Below are 25,016 nucleotides of genomic sequence, written 5' to 3'. Positions count from 1 at the left end.
TCCACTGCCACCAGCCTAATCATTGGAGCACTTACCTTGGATGTGGGAGAGCCTTGTTTAAGTCCTGGCATTGTCTGATTTGGAGCATCATGCTACAAGCTATTCTGGGGTGGGTCTGTGTCTGTCTCTCTCTTTGTGAGAAATGTCAGAAGGTCTTAGTGTCATCCCAATGCAAAACAGGATGATATTTGAAATCTCAAAAAATGTTGCTGGATGGGAGAACCATTTCACGCTCAGCTCTAGCAATGAGTAATATTTGAAGTCAACTGAGGAAGCAAAGTTAGATAAAGCATGAAGTAAAGTACTGTCAGAGGCACCACATGGTTAAAGAATGGATGGGATTGTTATGGAAATACTAAATGGAACAATGTGGCAATTAGAAAAAATTCTATTATGCAATCACCTATGGAGACATTCAGGCTGGTTGCCAGCAAAAGGTATCCTGCATTTGAGGATGGCTAGTTGACAAGCAGACTGAGACTAGGACAGAGATTAACAGTAACCTAACTACTGACCAAGAAAGAAAGGAGAAAAAGAGCCACTAGAAAGAAAGAAGAGGCAAGAAATCCTAGTCACTGACTGTGCTACCTGTGGATTCTTCCACTAGTTTATAAACATCTCCCAAACTCTTCTATGGCCTATGCTATGCGGAGGTCAAGAATAGATTATCATAATGGTCCTTTTTGGCATTAAAAATTCATGAATCCCAGTGCAAGGAAGTGGTGGAATCCTCCTTACTTAGGACATTAAACTAGACTAGACAAAATGCTGAATGGAACAATCTTACATTGGCAAGATGAAAAATTGGATAACTGAATGGGTTTTTTTAATCACTACATTATCTGAGTCCATTCAACTGTGATCCATGCCCAAGCAAGTGGCTGTGGATTAATATCCCCTTTTCCTCCGTCCTTCATTACCATCATATTAATTGTGTTTGGTTCTTCAATCGGGCTATAACATTAACATTTTGAAATCCCAACCCCTGGTACATGGTCTCCAACAGTGAGCATATGCCTGTACACTTTGTACCCTCAACCCCCTCATCAAATACCTCAGAAAAACATTCCCTAGCAACTATTCTGGGTCACTGTTTCAATCCAGGGACTCCAACATAATTTAGGAGATCGGCAGATATTTGAAAGCCTCCCTTCTTACCTCCTTACAAAGTGATGTGTATGAACACTGTTCCCTGACCTAATTATTGCTTTTGCTCTGTCAGCTTTATTTAAATAACCATTCTGAGCCTTTATTTAAAATCAGTTGCCTCCTGGAGAATTTCCCCATACAACTCCTAGTGGGTAGACAGGAAGAGGAGATTAGCCAAGGTCAAGATGCTCCCTTCTCTGCTATATTTTGCATTGCAGTAATCCTAACAGCAATTAGGGATCACCATGCTAAGCACTGTACAAACACATGGGAGGAGTAAGCAGCATTTGGAGATGGGATGAAGTCCTCCACTTCCTGTACAGATTACTTCACTCTTCACGTCACCAGCAAACCATGCAATTCTCTATGCACCAGTTTTCAGTGTCTGGAAGAACCTGGGCAGCTAACTGGGATCCTTCTCTGCCATCTCCAACCTGAGCTACAGAGGGTGGATGTGCCTAGAGAAGAGGCTACTCTTGGATTCCTTTTAAGGAGTGGACCGGTGTGTTTCCAAGCAGTCATTTTCTAGAGGCGAACTGGGTGTTCACACAGGTAAGAGGGGACTTGTGGTATGCAGAGAACTTTGTACTGTCGGGTATTTCCATTATCAAGGGTTTTGTTTTGAGTTTGCAAAAACATTAACTGTAATCACCTGGCATGTTTTTATTTACCTCTTTCCTTCTAATGAATCTGATCCTTGGCCTTAAACTGAAGTATAAAAGACAACAGGTGAACACTTAGACATATTGTATCGATCTGGTGAATGCAGCACTTTAAAGAGACGTCTTTTCTGCTTTGGAGAATTTATAATATGATCTGTGCAGAAAACAGCACAACAGCTGCTGGCATAAGCCATTCCAGGACAGCAGCCAAAGGATGGAACAACAATATAGCAAGGGAAAGAGGTAGTTCCATGTCTCTTAGGTACTTATATGGCCCTCATTACCGCAGTATCAGATCACCTCACAATCTTTTATGCTTTTATCCTGACAACACTATTAAACCCATTATACAGATGAGAAAGAGAGACTAAGTGACTTGCCCAAGATCACACAGGACGTTTGTGGCAGAGCAGGGAATTAAATGGGTCTCCGGCAGGGGCACTACCCCTAAGACCTTCCTTCCTCTCCATTTTGCATGGCATTTAAGTAATAACTGCAGTGCAAGAGTGGATACCCCTGTTGCACTTCACTTAAGTAAATGATAGGCAAAACCGTGGGAGATATAAAAAGAGGTTTGAAAGACAAAAGGGAGAATGCTTAGAAGACTGCAGCTGGGAGGGTGTTTTAAGTTTGAGGCACAGTGTAAGAGGAGATAAAGGGATTTGGCTTGTGCAGTGTGAATAAAGGAAGAAATGATAGCAGAATTATAAACAGGGGCAGAATTGAGAAAGGTTCTGATGAAGTACGGAGATTAAAATGCATACTGGACTGGGTCAGCCTGCATATGCATTTGAGAGGGGTGTGATGTGAGAAAATTGGCAGGAGAGGATTTGTGATTTTTACTGCCACTTTTAAGGCAGCCTGCACAGGGATATTCACGGGCATTGCTATTCTCCAGTAGCTATTCCATCTGAACTGGAGGGGCGGTGGGACTGAAGTAGAAGGCCAAAGAAAGGAGCTTGCAATTGTTTATATCATATCCTTAGGCATACCCTCAGCTGGTATAAATTATTGTAGCTTCAAAGGCCATGTTGCTTAGCGGACATACACCAACTGAGGATTTTGTCCTGTGTATTAATCCTAAAGCATAATGAGCTAAATCTGTCATGAAGAAAGGGGTGGGAGCCACAGAGAGTCCCTGAAATAGAGGAGATTGGGAGGTCACATGGGGAGCTTGTAGGGGAATGGAAGAATGCAAGGAACATAAGAATGGCCACACTGGGTCAAACCAATGGGCCATCTAGTCCAGGATCTTTTCTTCTGACAGTGACCAATGACAAGAACAAGGCAATTATTGAATGATCCATTTCTGTCATCCAGTCCCAGCACCTGGCAGTCAGAGGTTTTGGAACACCCAGAGCATGAAGTTGCGTCCCTGACCATCTTGGTTAATAGCCATTGATGGACCTGTCCTCCATGAACTTATCTCATTCTTTTTTGAACCCAGTTGTACTTTTGGATTTCACAACATCCCCTGGCAACAACTTCCACAGTTTGACTGTGTGTTGTGTGAAGAAATACTTCCCTAGGTTTGTTTTAAACCTGTTGCCTATTGGGGGGACCTTTGGTTCTTTGGTGATGTGATGGGGTAAATAACACCAGGCGTCCCTGGTGTGAGCACAGCGCTCAGCCTACAGAAGAAACAAAGTGTGTGACCCTCTAATAAGTTTTGCATGTCACTGTCTCTTGTTCCCCTCCGGACTTTACCCAGCTCCTGGGAGATGATGGAAAAATCAGAAGCCTTCAGATTACAGCTGGTCAAAACAAGGTGTTTCCAAAATGAAAAATGCTCCCTGGACTCAGCAGCTGCTGAGTCAGTTTCCATGCTGCTATTCAGTGGTTGGCAGCAGATGAATCTTCTCAGTTTGTGTCATTTTCACTCAGCAGCTGACAGAGTTTCCAGGGTCTGCAGCTCTGGGGCAGCCTGGGTATCTCGACTGCCCAGGCCAGGGACCCCTGCTGGCTCCCTAGGCTTCCTGACTCTTGGGGAAACTGGTTCACCAGGCTGAGGAAGTTGGGCATCCGGGAGCCAGCTGACTTGGGACCCTGGAAGCCCCTAGAGGCCTGGCTCAAACCTGGGTTCTCAGGGCTTTCAGGCTCCCTGGCATGGAGTCAGGAGCTGAGCCTGGGGCTTCCAAACGCCTCCTGTGCAAAACCATGGTGGGGAGGAAGAGGATTTGAAGGGAGATTTGAAAGGCAAACTGAAGGATTGTTAGAAGAATGCAACTGGGAGGGTGCTAAATTTGTGGCACAGTATCAGAGGAGATAAAGGGAGTAGGCTTATGTAGTGCCTTGGGAGTGGGAATAGAGATGAAAGCAGAATCATAAGGAGTGGCAGAGCTCAAACGCTGTTTTGTCAGAAAATTTCCAAGATCTACTTGAGGCAGAATTTATTCCCTCAACAAGCTGGAGCTTGCATTCCTCACAGACACAAAATTCTCCAGGGAAGGTAATGGGAGTTTGGGGGCATGCATAGAATGCACGATCAGGCATTATGTAAGACATACGTTGGAATTTTTAACCTAGCAAAGACTGACATTGCAAAAAGCAGAAAAAATAAATAACCAGTGAACTAATAAGCAGCATCTGCTGTTGAGGAGACATCAAGAAAACAGCACTTTACACTAGTGCTTGGCTACATGAGTGCTTAGGTTGCAGCAAGCTGGGGTGTAAATCTACCCTGCACTAGTCTGCCACGCTCTAAGTGTCCATGTGGCCCTTCCTGCCATGACTAAGGTGACCAGATGTCCCAATTTTATAGGGACAGTGCCAATTCTGAGGTCTTTTTCTTATATAGGCTCCTATTACCCCCCACCCCCAGTCCCGATGTTTCACATGTGCTACCTGGTCACCCTAGCCATGCTCTAAATGTTCTGTAGTGTATTTTGATCTACCCTGCTTTGAAATAGGAGTAGATTAAAGCACACATTTAAGAACATGCTACCTTTACTTTTCAGGACATAAGTAACGAATGCATAGAAACTGATGCTAGATTGAGTGTTATATTGGTCGCTGGGAAAATACTGTTGATTTACACACTTTTTACAAGATGAATAAATCTAAATCAATTAGTATCCAAATAAAATGCGTTACCTGGACTTCATGTGTATATTTAATTTATTTTAGATGATTGGAATTTGGATTGCTGCACTGTATCTGCTGGACCCAACAGCAGGTGAGATACAATATTTATAAATAACTGCACCAAACATGTTGAATTCAGTCATGTTCAAATGAAATAAAAAATGAATATAAGTACAATGGAAATTCATTTTTCTCTGCCCTCAGTTTATTCTATGTGATTTATGATGCTGTTCACTTGGTGCCGAGAACTAGCAAAAGGCCTGTGCACCCTTTAAGTTCTATTATAAGAGCTCAAGCGAGGCACAGACCTCATGTTCACCTTTAGACCCTGGTTCTGCAAAGTCCTATGGACACACTTATTTTACACGTGAGCACTGTCTCCCAGGAGCAGCGCAGTAGAATGAGTGTTCAGTGTGATGGACAGTGTTTGAGATTAAAAGAAAAGTCAAAGGAAAGAAGTGCTCAGAATGTTGTGATAAATTCCTTCAGAACTCTTATGGGGGAGTGGGGCGGGGAAATCTCCATTCCTAGACATATACTGAGAGAGATGCCATACTTTAGAAACATGGACTATTCAAAGATTATAATCACTTGATATTGTATCAACTTTATAAATGTTGCATGTATCTTCATGGGATGGCTAGGTGGGGTGACTCAACAGGTGAGCTAAAAGGTGCATCCTGCAGGAGCTAAACTCAGCAGGGAGTAATTAATGCAATCCCCAATGCTGAAAAAATGCAAGTAACCAGACTTTTGAAGTTTTGGCCCTGGGAAAATAACATATGCTAGTTCGACCTGGTTCAAGAAGCCTAATACAAAGGACTTGAAACTGTATCAAGTGACAGCCCTGATCAGAGGGGCGGGTCACGCACAGTCAGTCCAAGAACTGACATGAGACTGCGACCACGAGAGACAGGTGCTGTGAAAGGGCCCCAAGTACTTTAGTTCTATCAGGGTCATTATGTGGAAGATGGGTGACAGCTGGTAAGTGAGGAATGCGTAGAAGCTGTTTGGTTTTTTTATGTTTTCTCTTAAATGCTTTGCTCTGAATAAACAGTAATGTGCTCCATGAGAGCTGGCTGCTCACCCTGGCATTGCACCTGAGAGAACAGGTGCTGATGGGAAGGCTGATGAGGTGTTCAGAGAGAACTGCAGGAGTCTGCAGGCTACTTCCCTGGTCCAGAGGGAGTAGATCCCAGGATCCCGATCTAATAAAGGTGACAGCTAGAGCCTGAGACCTAAGTGGGGTGCCCTCACAAAGACCAGGGAGGGTCAGAGATGCAGTTAACCTGGGAACCGTGACATATACACTTGCTGCTTCTGAGTCAGGAGCTGGCAGTAGCGACACCAACACACATTTTTTTAAAGTCTGTTTTGGGGTTTTTTTCCTTTTGTATGAGGATTCTACAACCCTAAGGAAAAAAAGTTGCCACAAGAGTATCCCGGTGTTTCATTGTGTTTGATGAGTCACTAACATCTATTCTCTATTACCTGCATTAGCTAACACAGACAGAAAGAATTTGGACTTCAAAATTAATCATAAAACCAAAGCCCAGTGTCTGCTTCTTTTAAAGTTGTTGCCGCTTCCAATGCACCATCTAACTGTAATGGATCCCAAAATACTAATGATTTGCTTTGTATGCTGCAGGCGAAAAAGTTTGCTATGGACGACTTGGCTGCTTTTCAGATAAACCACCATGGGCTGGAATACCAGGGAGATTTCTGGCAGGTTTACCCGACTCTCCAGAGAGTATGAACATCAGCTTCACCCTTTACACTAAAGAAACTAGAAATAATTCTCAAGTGAGAACCTACCTCTATTTTAATATTAAAAATTAATTACATCTCCCAACGTTCACTAGCTCCGTTGGAAGAGCATGTCACTCACCATGAGAAACTGAGTCAGGAAATAAAGAGTCAGGTTGTTGTTAGATGCAGTAACTAACAGAGGTTAAAGTCACTGGGGTAAAAACTGAAATATTTTCATGCACAAACTGAAAAATGAACCAAACAAATTAAACCTTTTTCTGGCATTTTTCCTGTGCAAGGAACTGGGAATGCTGCACACTACTGTTGTTTGTAACACATTTAATTCTCTGAGAAAAATCAGGAGACACGTTTTAATAATCAGTAGCATTTATGCAGTGCTCTAGGTGCTCAATCACCCCTGACAGATAGGAGAACTAGCATCATCATTTTACCGATGGGGAAACTGAGGTGGGGTGATATGCAAAAAACATGTAGAAAGTCCAGAGCAGAGCCAGGATTAGGCTCCTCACTCCCAATGCTGTGTTCATTCCTCCAGCCCATGCTGCCTTTTAAAGCCAACATAATTTTAAACTCAAATATGCAGCAAGTAAGGGAAGATGAGTGAAGAAGTGGAATTGAGGGGAACTGAATGGCTTGGGGAACCTGCAAGGGGGAAAGGAGCCTTTCATGTTTTAATACCTGTAGCCACTGCAGCTAAGTTCAGCTTCAAATGAAGATTATTTCTCTGTGGTGGCCTGTGTGAAGTCTGTGGTCTCAGTCCATTTCCCCAGAACACAGCTGCCTTCATGCAAACCACCACCCTAACTGGTGCCCTTGTTGGTAATTTCAGCAAAAGCCAAAAACTGAATGGGCATGGAGAGTGAACGGCCATCTCATCCCGGCCGAACAGGGGGAGGCAGTGGAGCAGCGTGAGTAAGCCAGCGCTATTGCTGCTGCCCCATGGACACTGCAGTACTAGTGCCATCCCACTGAGCCAGAACTATATCACTTTGGGGGTGGAAGTGAGACGTGCCCAGGAGATCGCATTTTCAAAAAAAACACTTAAGTCACTTAGAAAAATGACTTAGACACTTAAGAGCCTAAGTCCTGTTGACTTTCAGTGAGAGGTAGGAGCCTAAGACTCTTCTAAAAATGGAACTTAGGAGCTTCTAAACATATTGCCTTTTGTGTTATGCATGAACATAAAAAATGCAGCAAGCTGTGATGGTGTAAATGTGACAGCCGCCAACACAACAGGGATCCAACCGGGCACCTCAAAAGGTAAAGACAGGAGCTACCAAAGCCAGGTCTATGAGAGGGCACATGAGGACATGTAACATACACTCACCAGTGGGTTACACAAAACATTACTGCTATCCAATACATTAAATCAGGTAGCACATACCTTGTATTATTGCCCAGCAGCTCAACCTGCATTGAATACAAACGACTCAGAATAAGCTCATAGGGGCATCGCCCTGGAATGCTTCAGAGTCCCACTCTCTCCACGCACCCAGACCAGAGACCCAGCATTAGTTTAAAAAGTTGGACTGAGGGCTAGAGATCATTCTGGCAGCAGAAAAAAGGGCCATACTAAATGAACATACTAAATGTACAACAGGCCTCCACTACTGCCCCTAGCACAGAGCTGTACCTCAATGATTCCATCCCCTGTGACTTCCCAAAGCCACTCTTCAGTTGCACTGCAGCATTGGGGAGTCAGGAGTTAGGTCAGTAAGGGGGCAGGCAGGAGCTAGGAGGATTGGCTTTGGGGGATACTCAGTGAGGTGCTGCTCATTGTGATTAACTTATACTGGTTGGCTCCGTACAAAGAGCTCTTTGTACACAGAGAGGAGTAGTTTGGAACAGCAGGAACAGAACAGGAGCTATGCTGTGACTGGGGTTAGAGAGCTGTGGGGAGCCAATGAAACCCATGGGTTTCCAGGAGTGACGACAGCATCCTATATAAGGGACGATCTGGACCATATTTTGTTTTTATTTCCTAGCTAAGAAGAGTCGGAGGATGACAGAATAGTGGATGATGATTATTACTGTTGTTTTTGCTCAAAACAGGTGATCTCTGCGATACATTCCTCAACTATCAAAGACTCACATTTCTGCTCACATAGGAAAACACGCTTCATTGTTCATGGATTCATGAGCACCGGAAAACGTGGCTGGGTGGTAGAGATGTGCTTGGTATGAGAGAATATCCTACAATTTCTAACTTTAACTGCGGCCACATTCAATCGCTGTTTCTTAAACACCAGTATTAAGCTTGCATTTTGACAACCACTTGATGTTACTAATGGGCAAGAGGTGCTAACCCATATGTAACAACTTTAATAATCACCTCGCCCTTTTAATGAATGTGGGTGTGGGAGTGAATTGGACTGTACATTCCATATGGCTTTGACAGGAAATGAGAATCCTGGGTTGGGTTTAAGGTTGTGCATATGTTTTTGTAGTAGTCCAGCTTTGGAAGAAAAATCTATATTTCTTGTGGCGTCCACTCCTCCCTAGGTGGTTGGGGGAGGTAACAGGTAACAATACTAATACCTAGCTCTTATATAGTTCCTTTTATCCATAGATGTCAGTGTTTTACAAAGGCAGCCAGTGTCATTATCCCCATTTAACGGATGGGGAAAATGAGGCACACAGATATAAAATAACTTACCTATAGTCACCCAGCAGACTAGTGGCAGAGTCAGGAATAAAACCCTAGTCATCTGAGTTCCCAGCCAGTGCGCTATCAACTCACCTATGCCATCTCTCAGATGGAAGAGACTATCCCTCTGCCATTACCGCTCACAAGCCAGCCCTGAAAGTTTAGCCCCAGTCACACAGAATTATTATGGCTCCTTATGTCAATCAGTCTAACAGAGTAAATTCTACTTTGGACAAATGAATGGAAAGCAGTGATATGTGCATGTATATACAGAGAAAAGGAAACTCTTCTTCCCAAAGTAGGACTCCTACTCAGCAAACTAAAAAGAGGAAAGTCTGGGCCTCAACAAACACCGATCTGCAAAAGCAGAGAGAGCCTATGGCACAAGGCTCCAGGGGAAATCCATTTATACTCAGGATCAACCTAACCGTTGCGTAACCAGGAAGTAGATAATACCTTAGGCCCTGACATTATGAAGGCTTTCACGCCTGCTTAACTTTACACACTGCGAGTAGTGGGCCCACTCAGAGTGAGTAAAATGAAGCACATGTGGAAGTCTTTGTAGTATTGGGAATCTTGGCAAATTCACCAGAAGTTGGATTTTTATTCTAATGGAGATGGTGTTTAATTTTATTTTGATCTCATGCCAAGCCTACACTGTTCCAAGCATTCAGATATTGAAACTTAGGCAATGTCTGCACTACAGACCTTACAGCAGCGCAGCTGCACCACTATAAGGACATCTATGTAGCCACTCTGTGCTGAGAGGAGAGAGCTCTTTCCAGCCCACACAGCATGGTCCACATCAGCACTTTTGTGGTTGAAACTTACATCGGTCAGGGGTGTGTTTTTTTTCACACCCTGACCAACAAAAGTTTTACTGACACAAGTGCTAGTGTAGACATAGCTTTAACTTTTTTCCTCCTTGCGGTTTGGTTAACTGTGCTGAAGCTAACAGATGGTCTTGTTACTCACTACTCCTACACTACATTTAAAAGTTAAAAAAAATCTTTATCCAAAGGTTAGTTAGCTGTTGAGTAGAACCTTCTGAAAGAATAAAGCATGAGAAGGCTAGAATCTAATACCAATATGCTGTCTTAATAGAATCAGTAATACCAATATGCTGTCTTAATTTAGCACACAGTTCATATCTAGAACTCTCAGTTAAGGCAGGTCGAAAATTTACCATCAAAACTGTTTTTTAATGGAAAATTGGACTTTTGACAAAATGACTTTTTGTGAAAAACATCAGTTTTCTATGGGATATTTTGAGTTTTCAGAAAATAAAACTTTTCTGAATTAAAATGGTCAGTTTTCCAGTGAAAATTTGAAATTTTCTAGAGAAAAATATTTCCCAACCGGCTCTACTCGCAATTACTTGAATCATCTTAGACATTTAGGAAAAATAAACCACCCACGACCAAAAATATCTTGAAAAGTCAATACACAGCAGAGAACCTAAATATTTCAATGCCCTCTCAGTGGAGGGTGTTTTATACTGTCTCTTGATACAAAATACTAACCTTAAAATGGAAAAATAAGAGATGGCCGTACAGTGTCTCTCGCTGTCTCGTGTTATATAGGATATGACCCAAATTTACCTTCATCCATTGAATACAAAAAAGGCCAGGCTACAATGTGGTCCATGTACCTGCTCAGGGGAATGAGAGGGGTAAGAACCCCACAAACCCCTTCGTCTCCTCCCCAAACCTTGGGTCTAGGCATAAAGTGGTAAACCGGCACTCTATGCACTTCCATCCCCCACCGACCCCTGAGCAGGAAATGGAGCCTTTGCTCCTCTAAGCAGAGCAGCTGAACTGTTGGGTAATAATCCACCAGCATCTAATTACTGGTCCCATGGAGCAAAATAGGAAGAAGGGAAGGAATCCTCTCTCTAAGGCGTGAGTCATGGGTCAGCACAGACATACTGCCTTGTGAAGAGGACAGACTATAGAAGCACAGTGCACACCTTCATGTTTGCACTCTTATTATAGTGAATGGTGAGTTATGATGCGAAATTAGAATGAACAAATATCCCTGACGTTTGTAAGCCTCTAGTGGGGACGTCACCAGGCTTTTAGCTTTACGTGCTGTTGTAGAAACCTCCCACTCAGTTTTGAGCCCCTCACGCTCAGTTGCCTTTTTCAGAATTGAAGCGAGAGCTTTAAAAATTAAAGGTTTCATTAAACTGTTTACAGAAGAGAAAACAAAACAGAAGTTGTATACTGCAATAAATCAGTTTATAGTTCTGATCTGAAATAAGTGTTTATGGTGACAAAAATTGAAAAATATTTTGATTGTACTTTTTTGAAGTTCAGACATCTGTTTGTGTAAATGTCAAAGTTTTCATCCTATTGTGCTTTATGAAAAGACCCATATTAATGTGTGTAAGTGCTGTAGTAAAAGTTTGTCCTTGTTAACAAGCAACCCAAATGCTCAATTTACTTAATGATTCATTTAGGTTTAAGTTGAATCAGTATTTTACTGTCTGCTTTCATAAGTTCTTTGTTTTCTGTTTACACACTAGCTGCTAGTGGAAGTGGAAGATGTGAACTGCATTGCCGTGGACTGGGCAGATGGTGCAAAAGGCACATACATCAGTGCAGTGAACAACATCCGTGTTGTTGGAGCTGAGATTGCTTATTTCATAAATACTCTTATGGTAAAAATATATTATGAATTTTAAGTTACTTTTTAAAGCTAAGATTCACATGAGCAAAATGGGTTTATGTAACCGGTGTCTTTGTGCTCTGATCTTGTTTTCTTGTGGTCAGAAAAGTATGATTCAAAAAGTTAATGTTTTGGGAAGTGCAGAACACAGTAGATAGTTGAGAACCACCAAAATGGGGATACCTCACACAGCCACAAACGGTACTAAGATATGTCCTAAAGATAGTACAGTAATATGATAGAAGTGACTAATTAACTTAAAAGACCAGTAGGTGGCAATATTTCTTTGCTTTCTCAACTGTATTTGTATAATCACTGCAAGGAGGCACCAACATGACTCTTAAAGTGATTGGTAAATACTTTTTAGGAATACATACTTATGCTTGAGATAGAGTTACATTCTCAATTTAGCAATTCATTCCCAAAGCAAACAGAGGTTGGGAGCAGTCCAGAGGCTCACTTAATACTGCTGGATTTCTGGTTCTGATGTCTGGCTAAGGATATAAACACTCTTAAGTCCTCTAGTTCTGACTTTGTTACTTCCTGGCACAACAGAGCCTGAGAATTATCCCTGGGTTTCCCTAACAACCCTCTTGTCCTGCCTCTGCTGCCAATTCCTAGTCTCTGTCTGACACAAGAGGAAAGAGTTTCAAACTTAGGCACCTAAATCAAAGTGGCTGATTTACAAAAGTGCTGATACCTACATGCACTTTGAACAGAGTTGCGGATGCTCAGTACCTCTGAGAATTGGGGCATTTATTTAGCTAAATACATGTGGATTTAGATGCCACACATTAGACATCTATGTCTGAAAGTTTTGGCCAAGGTACTTAAGGCTCCATCTAGGGTGACCAGGTGTCCGGTTTTCAACCGGAATACCCGGTCAAAATGGGATCCTGGTGGCTCCGGTCAGCACCGCTGACCAGGCCGTTAAAGGTCCAGTCGGCAGTGCTGCGGTGCTAAGGCAGGCTAGTCCCTACCAGTTCTAACACCGCACTGCACCCTGGAAGCAGCCAGAAGGTCTGGCTCCTTGGGGCTCCGCATGCCACCCCAAGCAATGGCTCTGCACTCGCATTGGCCGGGAACTGGCCAATAAGAGCTGGGGTGTGTGCCTGCAAGCAAGAGTAGCGTGCAGAGCCTCCTACCCCCCCGCCCCTGCATACTAGTGCCAGACCTGCTGGCCGTTTCTGGGGCGCGTGCAACATGGTGTCAGAACAGGCAGGGAGCCTGCCTTACTCCCACTGCGCCGCTGCCCACTCCTGCACCCCAAAGTCCTCGTCCCCAGTCCCACCCCAGACCATGCACCCCCAGCCCAGAGCCATACTTCCTCCCACACCCCAACACCCTGCCTCAACCCACAGCCCCCTCCCACATTCCAAATCCCTTGACCACACCCCCAGCCTGAAGCCCTCTGCTGCACCCCAAACTTCTCATCCCCAGCCCCACCCCAGAGTATGCACCCCCAGCTCAGAGCTCGTACCCTCTCCTGCCCCCAGGCCTTGCCCCAGCCCAGTGAAAATGAGTGAGGGTTGGGGAGAGCGAGCCACCGAGGGAGGGGGAATGTAGTGAGCAGGGGCGGGGCCTCGGGGAAGGGACTGGGCTAGAGTATTCGGTTTTGTACAATTAGAAAGTTGGCAACCCTAAGGCTCCATCTGATGTAGTATAGGTTTTGCAAAAACTATCATCTCAAGGGAGTACCCTCTAAACTTGTTGCCTGACAGACCCTGTCATTTCCAGCCTGGTGGCTTTGATCCTATGCCTCTGGTCTTCTTCCTATACAAGATCCCAGTTACTTACTGACCTGCCTTCCACAGAGTCATCTCATTTCCTTGGACAAGGAGGCCCCAACTGCTCATGAGATTTGTGTGTCCCCCTCTCCATTCAATATGGCTGTACTGTGGAGTGTTTGTTGTCCAGACCTATACTTCTCCACAGTGAAAATACTGCCATAGTGAAATCACTGCATACATGGTTCTTGGGCTTCTACCATTTTCTCTGTTCGCTGATTGGTTTCTCCCTCTGAGACCTTTATAAAGATGTAAATTGATTTTTTTAAAGTTGTGGTTTATGCATTTCTCTCCCATCAATTGTATAACCTACTTCCATCGCTCAAAGCCCTGAGTTTGGGCACAAAATTCAATCCAACCCGGGCCAAGCTATTGGCTACCAACTGAAGCAGACAGATATTTTCTCTTTGTGCCTAACAGAATATGAGACAACTGTATTATGACTGGATCTCCAGTGTAGATGTCCTACACCTATACCATACTAATTGTATATGTTTTCCATGAACACAGTATTTGTGAGGACTCTGGAACAGGACTTTGCCACTTAACAATTCACCTGCAACAGTCACAAGTAAATCAAACCACTGTGGCTTCATGAATGGCCAACAGGAATTATTAGGAGATATTTGGTTTGAACTTAGCATGGATACCTACTAAAATCATTGGCAAAAGTGATAAGGAAAGTGGGTAACACTGTAAATTGAAAGCCTGGGACTCTTTCATTTAAAGGTAAAAACATTTGAAAATACTGTAGCCAAAGTTTTTTTTCTGTTCCTCTATCAAGGAAGACAAGCAAATATGTCTGTGTGCACTTTTTCTGGTACATGCATAAGCAAGTTAGGTTGTGGACTCCAGGTAACTAGTCACTGTTGCTTTCAGTGTCACAAAAGTTGCAACTCCTTGGGTCAAATACACCCCTATACAGAGTGTATTCACCAATTAATCTCCACTTAAACCTCTAGGGCCACATGACACCTAAGGGGTGAATAGGCCTTGTACAGTCACTCAGCACAGAGGTGGGTGAATTTCATCACATCCAAGCTTACCGAAGAGACGCTTAAAGGGTGGCTTGATCATAGTACATAATTACCTATATGGGGGAACAGAATTTTGACAGAAGGCTCTTCAGTCTAGCAGGCAAAGGAATATCAAGATCCAGTGGCGAGAACCTGAAGCTAGACAAATTCATTCTAGAAGTAAGGTGCCCACTTTTAACAGTGAAGGTATTTAACCATTGGACCAACTAACCAAAGGTTGTGATGAATTCTCCATCACTGGAAATCTTTAAATCAAGGTGGGATTTTTTTTCTAAAATGTTCTAGTTCAAACAAGAATTAATACAGGGAAGTCCTATGACCAGTGTTATGCAGGAGGTCAGACTAAATTATCACAATGGTCCCTTCTGGTTGTAAAATCCATGAAAATAAGGCATCTTCTGCATTTGAAATTTAAATACATATGTTTTATTTTCTTTTTTTTCAAAATCTCATCAGAAAATGTTTCAATACCGCCCTTCTCATATCCATATCATTGGGCACAGTCTGGGTGCACATGCTGCAGGAGATGCGGGAAGAAGAATACGAGGCATCAAAAGAATAACCGGTAGGCTAGTCACTAAGATGGAACGTTACACGGTATGTTCTTTAAGAGGAAAGAAGTTTGCAAAGCTGGACCCACTGAGCCAAACAGGCATAAGGGGTGTATCTTCACCAACTTCAATGAGTTGGGCTGCTTGCTTAGCCCATTCTGTGTGTTGTTCCTATAGACGTCACTATGCATTCTTTATGATGTTATCATGAGTAAGCAAAACAGTATTGCTTTAGTAATAGTAATAGTATTAAAATATCAACAGTGAGGATTCTTATGCAGATCTGTTTAGTAGTCTCAAGCAAATGACCTGAGATACGACTGGCAAGTTTCTCTCCACACATAGTTTTCCATGTCTTACAATCAATTTGCAAAGTGAAGCTTAAGTTTCTCCTTAACATACTTTCAGTGGAAGTGGGAATTGGGGTGGGACTTATTAACAAGGCAGATACACTCTGCCTCCAAGGAGTCTCTCAACGGCCACTGTTAAGACATATGTCTTCCTCTGAATGGGTTTAAGACGTGAGGCGGGAACACAGGCTACAATCCCACTAAATTACCTTTTCCCAGGCCTTTGAGAGGAAATAACCACACAAGTCCCCTGAAGACTTTTCTGTGCTGTCTCTTGGTTTTCTCCACCCCTACATGCACCTGCACAGCAATCCCTGCACTCCCATGAGCACAGCAATAGGAAGGGGGTGGTCACAGCCTCACCTCTCTCCGACACCAAACTAGCTCTGCCTAGGGCGAGAGGAGCCTGTGGCACAGTTCCCATGTTCTCTTACAGCAAGGGGTTCCTGCTAGAGTGGAGAACCACTGCGCCACATGCTGTTGTTTTAAACCATGATAGAGGTCTAAGTATTGGGAGAAGGTGGTTCTCCCTGTACAGCTGTTGGACCCTGCTAAGGGTTTGTGGGCACAACCAGCAGAGCCAGACAGGCTGTAACTGCATTCCTGTGTTGTATTTTGTTTTTTCCCCCTCACTTCCCCAGATTCATTTGTAGTAGTTACTGCTGCTAGTGTCAGGAGATTGGTGATTAAGGCACTGGACTAGGATAGGTCAGTTCCTGGCTCTGTGAAAGGCTTCTTGTGTGACCTTGAGCAAGTCACTTAATCTCTGTGATTCAGTCCTTTATCTGTAAAAGGGGGATAATCATGATAATGCTTCCTTTTTCTAATTAGATTGCAAGCTCCTTTGTGCAGGACTGTCTCTCGCTTTGCATTTGCAATGTGCCTATTACAGTTGGGCCCAATGGGTGCTGCCAAAATACAAATAAATAACTGATCAAAAACTCTTCAGTCTTTCCATTCCACACCAGCAGAAAATGTAGGAAACTGGATCATTGTGTTAAAATCCCTCCTTATCCTTGGTCATATGACACCATTATACACTAACCGATAGCACTTTGCTTGTGCTGGGATGAGTTTGCAGAAAAGCTGCCTTCTAGGAGTTGAGACTCACTTCTAGGACACTTGGGAAAAACAGTAGCCCACAAAGAGAAACGAGGATTCATTCTCCTTGCAGTGACTACATTTTATGAAGTATTCTGACTTCTGTAAGTGTTTTGACACTGTACAAATGTTTATTACATTAAAATGTTCAGTGCACTGGCTGGGGTTCTAACCCATCTTTACATTACTACTCCCCATGCATTATATACTTCATTTGAAACTGATGCTCTACGTGTGCACAATTTTTTTCCAATCCAACAGTGAACAATTTGTTTCTGTTTAGGCTTGGACCCCGCTGGGCCCTTTTTTGAAGGCACTCCGCCTAAAGTCAGATTGGACCCTACAGATGCAAGATTTGTTGACGTTATTCATAGTAATGCTGCCCGATTTCCTACTGTAGGTAAGATCCCACAAACATTTGCAGCAACAGTCCTGACACTGAATTAACTGAGGCACTCCCCATGTCACGTATGTATTTCAGGGTTTGGAATGGTTAATACCACTGGCCACCTTGACTTTTACCCAAATGGAGGCAGCATTATGCCTGGATGCGATGATGTAATTATTCCAGTGACTAAAAAAGACTGTCGAGTCTTTGCTGAAGGTAAATCTACTTCAAACATCCGCAGCATTAACTCACAGTGTCTGTTCATATCATAGTTCTGAACATGGCAAATGGAGCTTTTTTGAGGGTTTCATTTTAAAAATAATGTTTTTGCATATTTGATGATGGGTAGGAAAAAAAAGCATGAAACAATGAGCGCCAGATGACAGCCTTGATGGCCTGAAGGTAGCGTAAGGGGGGAAACGGTCATACAGAAGACGTGGGATCAGCCTTAATTTCCATAATTTGACTGCAGATTTGGGGGAGAGATCATTTAGTACTTCAGTCGTAATGGGAAGTGTCTGGCCAGGGTGAGGACAAGGTCATGACTATACCTATACTGGGGCAGCGCTAGCTCCCACTTTGGATTACAGCGAGGATCGGCAACCTTTGGCATGTGGCCTGTCAGGGAAAGCCCCTGGCGGGCCAGGCCAGTTTGTTAATCCGCCGCGTCCACAGGTTTGGCCAATCGTGGCTCCCACTGGCCGCGGTTCGCTGTCCCATGCCAATGAGGGCTGCAGGAAGCAGCACAGGCCAAGGAGAAGCTTTCCCTGACGGGCCATGTGCCAAAGCTTGCTGATCCCTGGAATAGAGGCTGCAAGTGACACCTCTCACCATGCTGCATCCAGCACCCACAAGGCATTCAGCAAAGGCACAAAGCCTGAGTGCATCTCCCCTCCCTATAGCAACTTGAGCCAAAGAGCTGGTCTGAACGTCTCCTTGGAGAAGGGGGAAAAGAATCCCCTCTCCACATAGCTTGGAATGGTGGACACAAAGCTTGTGTATCCCTTATACTCTATTCAGTTCATCTGAATTGCATTCTTTATGGCAGGGGTTCTCAATTTTCATTGAATCGTGACCCCCTTTCGACAATAAAAATTACAACATGACCCCAGGAGCCTAAGCCAGTCTGAGCCCCAGGTGTGTGGGGGGAGGGGCTGGGGGGAACAAAGCCGACGCCCTAGGTCTTCAGTCCCAGGCAGGGGTCTGTAATCTGAGTCCAGATGCCCAGGGCTAAAGCCCTCGGACTTCAGCCCCGGGTGGTGATGCTCGGGCTTCAGCTTCGGCCCCAGAAAGTCTAAGCCAGCCATGGCTTCCCACTTTCCGGTCCCGACCCACAGTTTGAGAACTGCTGCTTTATGACATGCTGCAACACAAAAAATGATACTGTGCTGTGTAGCTGTCTTGTAACATGGATCAATATCCACAAGAGAATTTAGGCAGGTGTGAACCCAGTTTTCCAGCTATGAGAAGTCAATGCATTGGTCAGTTGAAGCAGCAAGCTTCTTGTATGCTATTGACAACCAGAAACCCCTAAGATTCCCCTTAAGAAATGCTATGGGACCATGCTATCCTTCCAGCCAGAATTTTTATTATTGTTATAAAGGAGAAAAAACCACCCCTGCGCTACATGGCCAAATGTAATAGAAGATGGTTTCAGAGACACTCATAATTTTGATTCAACAGATGCCAATTCTCCGATATGTCATCATTCACGCAGCCATCAGTTTTATTTTCAAAGTATCCTCCATCCCAATGGATTTCTTGGATATCCCTGCAAGACATACGAGTTCTTCCGGGCGGTAAGCATAACAGCTTTACCATTACAGAATGGGTGAGCTGCAAATATTAACAACTCTACTTTCATGTGCACACGTCACACACAGAGTCAGGTGCTAGGGTGTCTCTGCTCCCTCAGTGCCTGACTGGGATCAGGACTTGGGGAGAACGAAGCTCCAACAATAATAAAGCAATGCCAGCTGGTAGAGAGCAGACATGTGGCAGGATAGATACAGATAGACCCTGGCTCCCACACCATACCAATGGCGGAATCCTGGGTATCTGATGATTCAACTGGAATAGGTCAAACCTCAGGTGTCTCCTATGCTACACGTTCCATTGGAGGTTTATGACTAGCATAAGTTTTGTACAAATCTTAGGCAGAAAAAAAAGGCAGTGTTTGAAATAGAAGGGTTCAGACCATCACCACCTGGAAGTTAAGTGCACCCCTCACTGTTATGAGTAAAGAGTTAGTTTGTTTCATCCTCAGATGGTTAAGCATAAGTAATCAGTAAAGAAACTGACATCAGAAACAGGACATTGAAACGCAGCGGGGTTCAATAGCGTGGGAAGGGAATGGTCAAGGCTTTGGCAGCATCAGGGCCACCTCTTCAGCTTTAGTCTTGCAAGAGTTAGGATGAAAAGAAAAATATTCCACATTACCCAGATGCTCTTATTTTCCCCTAGGGACTCTGCTTCCCATGTCCCAGAGAAGGCTGCCCAATGATGGGTCACTATGCGGATCAATATCCAGCTAAACTGGAGAAAATAAACCAAAAATATTTTTTAAACACAGGAGCACACCCACCCTTCACTAGTAAGTGTAGAAGGGTAATTATTTAGCCAAATAGATGGCGGGGTGGGGGTTTGAAATGAGATGATCTAAAGCTGTAAACTTGCTGTGCTGTTATAAACCTTTGATAAGCTGAATGGTGGTAGTTTTCCACGTCTCTCTAGTATACGGCTGCTGACAACCAAGGAAAAACACTAAACCGTTTACCAAAGTCCATTCTTGCTGAGACTCTTGAGCTGCCTGTTCTTCAAACGAGAACAGTAGAAGTACACTTAAAAAGAGAACTGTCACTGTTTGCGGTATGTAAGGAACCTAAACAATGCCAGCAATCTACTTTTATTTGGCTTTTGTTGTGTAGGTTGGAGCCACCGAATATCTATCAAGCTGTCAGGCACGAAGAAAGTGAGGGGGGAACTAAACATAGTTCTCCATGGCACAAACGGGTTCACAAAACAGTATGAAATTATCTGGTAAGTTCAATGGCACACGACTAGGCTTTGTAGTGTGTCTCTATTTCATTCACACCTCTGTTTGCAAGTCATGTTTAAAGACTGCAAGCAATAAACGTTTGTTCATTGTTGCAGTCATGTTAGTTAACACACGTTAAAACAGACAAGGCTTATGAGAATTGGCTAATGGTTAGAGCAGGGGCATGAAAGTCAATTCCTTTGCCTGGGCTCTGTAACATTTAACAAGCACTCGGAAGTCTGATTTGCCTGGGGAGAAGGCTCCAGCCAGCTCTGACAGAAACATACACTGCTACCTCGATATAAAGCCACCCGATATAACACGAATTTGGACATAACGCAGTAAAGCAGTGCTCCAGGGGGGCGGGGCTGCGCACTCTGGTGGAGCAAAGCAATTTCAATATAACACGGTTTCACCTATAACGCGGTAAAAATTTTTGGCTCCCAAGGACAGCGTTGTATCGAAGTAGAGGTGTACTTCCATTCAGGTTACACCGGAGTGTGTGCAGCTTTACCACAGGCATTGGCCTAGCCCTAGTCACTTCCATGCTAGCATTGTGATAGCTTGTTAGCATATTCACTCCCACATGCCAACATGATTCCCAGCTCTGCCACTGACTTGCTATATGAACTCATGCAAGCTGCTTAACCTCCGGGCCTTCGTTTACGCAATCTGTAAACTGGGTATATTACCTATCTTGACTACACTAAAAAGCTTTATAATGTGAGAATAGCACAGAGACCTTTAGATGAAGGGTGCAAAGGGCGTATGGCCCTTCACAACCTAACTCCCCCCTCTGTTCAGCCCATGATGCCAGCCTCCACCTCCCACTTGCTAAATTTTCACCTTTGTGTTTTCTCCAGTGCTGCCCCCTCATGCTTGGGAGGAGCTCCCTGTAAACTTCCACAAAGCTACCTCATTATCCTTCTTCAACCTCTCTTCTCCCATGATGTCTCCAAAAAACTCGACAATGGTTAAGCTACCAGCATGCTGGAACCACAACCCAGCCAGCTGACCAATATTTCTCATTGTTTCCTTGTACTCCCCCCGTGTGTCTGTTGTCATCTGTTGTCTCTTGTTTTACTCTTAGACTGCAAGCTCTTTGGGGCAGGGACCATCTTTTTGTTCTGTATATATACAGCATCTAGCACTGGGGATGGTATAAAAATACAAATAATTATTATTTAAAAAGGCACAAAGTGTTATAAAAAATAAGGACAACATGCTGAAAGTTCTTTAGAACCTGTCTTAGCTCAGCAGCCTCCTAGACCAGTGGTTCTCAGCCAGCAGTCTGGGGCTCTCTGTGGGGCCACGAGCAGGTTTCACAGGGTCCGCCAAGCATGGCCGGTGTGACACTCGCTAGGGCCCAGGGCAGAAAGCTGAAGCCTTGCTGCATGGGACTGCAGCCTGGGGCATCGAGCCCCACCCCCAGGGGCTGAAGCCAAAGCCTGAGCAACTTAGCTTCCTGCTTACTACCCTCTAACAATGGCCCTGGGCTTTTATATGCAGAAAAACAGTTGTGGCACAGCTGGGCTGTGGAATTTTTATAACATGGGAGGGGGCTCAGAAAGAAAAAGGTTGAGAACCCCTGCCCCTGGACCATATCAGATAGTGTCACTCTCCTCATTCTCCTATTTGCAGTGGAGTCCTTCATCAAGATAGCATTTATACAAAGTACGTCGATGTTGAAATTAACCCAAGAACTATTACAAAAGTTGAATTTCTCTGGAATAAGAACATATTGACTCTGCTTTGGGCCCGACTGGGAGCAGAAATGGTACATATAATCAATGAAGAAGATGGCCATGTGTAAGTACACTTGTTTTACACTACATGTTATTCGTTTATAAAAAGAGCCAAATTTGACATTACAGTTTGCTCCTAAAGGGTGAGATTCTCCCCTATGCAAAGAGCTAGCATACAAGGGCAAGGCCCACTTCAGTCCCACTTAAACCCTTCAAACAGAGCTTAAATGGGAGCTCAAGGGTGCCCAGGCATTAGGCTGGCTTTCTGCTTGGAGATGGATTTCATCCAAAAAGCAATTTTAACTGCATACACAACAGTGAAGTACAGCAGCTCTGGAGACTGTGCGTGGGGTCGATTGAGTTCAGTTGTTCATGTCATCACTGTGTATTCAAGTTGATTGGGTGGACTGATGCTTCTGTTTGATCCAGCGTATTTCTAGACTGCGGTGTGTGTGCACATTTTGTAGCTTCTGTAAACTGAGCTAAATGCACACACCAGAGGCTCCTTGCATCCCTCCATTCTCTCCCACAAGCTCCCATCCCCCTCAATTTCCAGGGCCGCCCAGAGGGGGGAGCAAGTGGGGCAATTTGCTCCGGGCCCGCAGGGGCCCCCACAAGAATATAGTATTCTATAGTATTGCAACTTTTTTTTATGGAAGGGGCCCCCAAAATTGTTTTGCCCCAGTCCCCCTGAATCCTCTGGGCGGCCCTGTCCATTTCATTTACTCCATGCAGCTCCCCCTACCACTTGCCCCATGCCAGGGGCTCTATGTAGCTCACATTCCCATCTCTGACACATGCCAGTGTCTCTTAGCATCCCCCCTCATCTCCCTCCATTCCAGGGTCTCTGTGCACCCACCATCCCTGGGTCCTGCATCTCCCTCCATGCCAGTGTCTCTGTGCACCTCCACTCCATCTCCTCCATGCCAGGATCTCTGTGCACCCTCTTTCTCCTTCCATCCGCAAGCCCTCCCTGTAAGGCTCTCTTATTTCTGTTGGAGCCCAGACTATAGACAATCAACCCACACAGTAAGTTAAGCTGTTGCCTCTGATATGTCTAGGCAGCAGCAGAGGGTTGCAGTGAGATTCTTCTGCCTGCAGCAGGAGGCATTCTTGGAGCCCTGATTTTCCATGGAATCAGGTTTTTCTGGCGCTCTGATTTGCAGCAAAATCAACAGGGTTGTGCCTATTGATGCCTGGAACACTCCTTGAATTTTTGGAATTTGTCAGTAATGGGGTTTCAGTGAGATCATGTTACAGGCAGACAGGAAAATGCCAGAGAGCTGAGTGTTAGATTTCACCTGGCTTGGCCAAAAAGATAGACAAGGGCGCCCAGAGCATTAAAGGATACTCCTTTATTATACTCTGTATAAATCCTTGTTAAATACTTTTTTTAAAAAAAGAACCCCAAGGTTACCATTTCTGTGACATGACTTTCCACAAGTACCACCCTACAGGCAACATTTTAAGTGTCCGTCAGCCAGTTAGAGCAGGTCATGCCCAGATGTGTTATTTTCAAGGAAGGTATTTCCAGGAGTGGTATCAGGGAAACAGAACTTGTACATATTTTTGTTCAAAGAGACAGGTCAGGACATGAACTTAAACAGACTTATTAGCGGCTATACACAAGCTCCTCTGTGTTTGGAAGTACCCAGATAAACCCATTTCTAACAAGATCATCATACAGTGTGGCCCTGAATATGCAAAGCCTGCATTCAACAAAAGTGAATATAGCACCGCACACTGATGGAAATATATAGTGTTCCATCAATTCTTGTCATCCCTTTATACTATTTGGCTGAACTACTGTTATGTAAGTGGAGTACTCCTCCTCCCAGATGAGCAGGGTCTTGGCTGGCAGAATCAGATGAGCCAATAAATGTAACCAATGTTCCTACCCACCTTTGGAAAAAACATTTGTAGTGAAATATTGACTCAAGTTGTTTTTTTTTTCTCCAGGTCTACATATTGTGGCAATGGAAATGTGAAATATGGAATTCCACAGTTACTTACACCTTGCTAAATTGAATCCCATCAACTATGGTTCCTGTGTTCATAGAATGTCAGGATTGGAAGGGACCTCAGGAGATCATTTAGTCCAACCCTCTGCTTGAGGCAGGACCAATCCCCAGACAGATTTTTTGCTACAAATCCCTAAATGGCCCCCTGAAGGATTGAACTCACAATGCTGGGGTTAGCAGACCAACCCTCAGACCACTGAGCTATCCCTCTCCCCATCAGTCCTTTCTCTAGGATTGTTTTCATACACAGCTATTGATAGAAAATAATTCTTAAATAGGTAGTTTTCTTTGTTTTCTCACTCTGTGCAAACACACTGATGGGCTTTTCAAGCAAGACGTCATTGGTTTCAGTTTATCCAAAGTTCACTTCCCTTGTAAGAGACAGGGGCAGGTGCTATGGGAGTACATATATAGGTGTACTGATAAACATTGTAATATTGACACAATCTTTTCAAACAGTCTCACAGACAAATACAAATGTTTTCCACTGTGTTGCATTTGCAAGAGTCTCTCTCTTTAATGTCAAGTATCAGAGGGGTAGCCGTGTTAGTCTGGATCTGTAAAATGCGACAAAGAGTTCTGTGGCACCTTATAGTCTGACGAAGCTTATGCTCCAATACTTCTGTTAGTCTATAAGGTGCCACAGGATTCTGTGTCTCTCTTTAATGTGTTTAAGACAGCTCAAAATCTCAAAACAGCCCTAAGCATATGCCGGGAGCACATGCAGAAAACCCCTATGCAGTTTACCTTGCTGTTTTAATGCATTAAAATACATCATTACATTTAACACAGACAATATGTATGAGGTAAGAATAGACACGCACAAAAACAAGTCACCATTTCAGTGAAAGTCAGAACTACCCATTATACGCTGCAATCGCACAAATACTTCGCAAAGTAAAATATTCCCCACTTATGGAGAAATGACGGGACTAAGCTGTAGCATTAAGCCGTAGTTCGGGGTCGGCAACCTCTGGCATGCGGCTCTCTAGGGTAAGCACCCTGGCAGGCCAGTCC

At 44.0% G+C, this 25,016-nt stretch overlaps 1 protein-coding gene across 2 annotated transcripts; it reads left to right on the top strand.

Moving 5' to 3' along the window:
- Window positions 1-1,599: 1,599 nt before the first annotated feature.
- LOC123374670 (pancreatic lipase-related protein 2-like) lies at window positions 1,600-24,436 on the top strand. 2 transcript variants are annotated; one of them, XM_045024867.1, is made up of 13 exons: window positions 1,600-1,701; window positions 4,938-4,986; window positions 6,544-6,698; window positions 8,718-8,843; window positions 11,840-11,974; window positions 15,263-15,371; window positions 17,092-17,208; window positions 17,290-17,412; window positions 18,880-18,995; window positions 19,660-19,789; window positions 20,124-20,235; window positions 21,875-22,042; window positions 23,938-24,436. In XM_045024867.1, the coding sequence occupies exons 2-13, from the start codon at window positions 4,938-4,940 to the stop codon at window positions 23,999-24,001; spliced, it is 1,404 nt and encodes a 467-aa protein (XP_044880802.1). In that variant the 5' UTR covers window positions 1,600-1,701; the 3' UTR covers window positions 24,002-24,436. The 2 variants fall into 2 exon arrangements, with proteins under 2 accessions (XP_044880802.1, XP_044880801.1); XM_045024866.1 differs by lacking the exon at window positions 1,600-1,701 and adding an exon at window positions 4,123-4,260.
- The last annotated feature ends 580 nt before the right edge of the window (window positions 24,437-25,016 follow it).

This window comes from Mauremys mutica, chromosome 7 (assembly GCF_020497125.1).
Source record: "Mauremys mutica isolate MM-2020 ecotype Southern chromosome 7, ASM2049712v1, whole genome shotgun sequence".
Taxonomy (NCBI): Eukaryota; Metazoa; Chordata; order Testudines; family Geoemydidae; genus Mauremys; species Mauremys mutica.
Note: the sequence above shows the minus strand (reverse complement) of the source record. Positions and strands in the feature narration are given on the sequence as shown.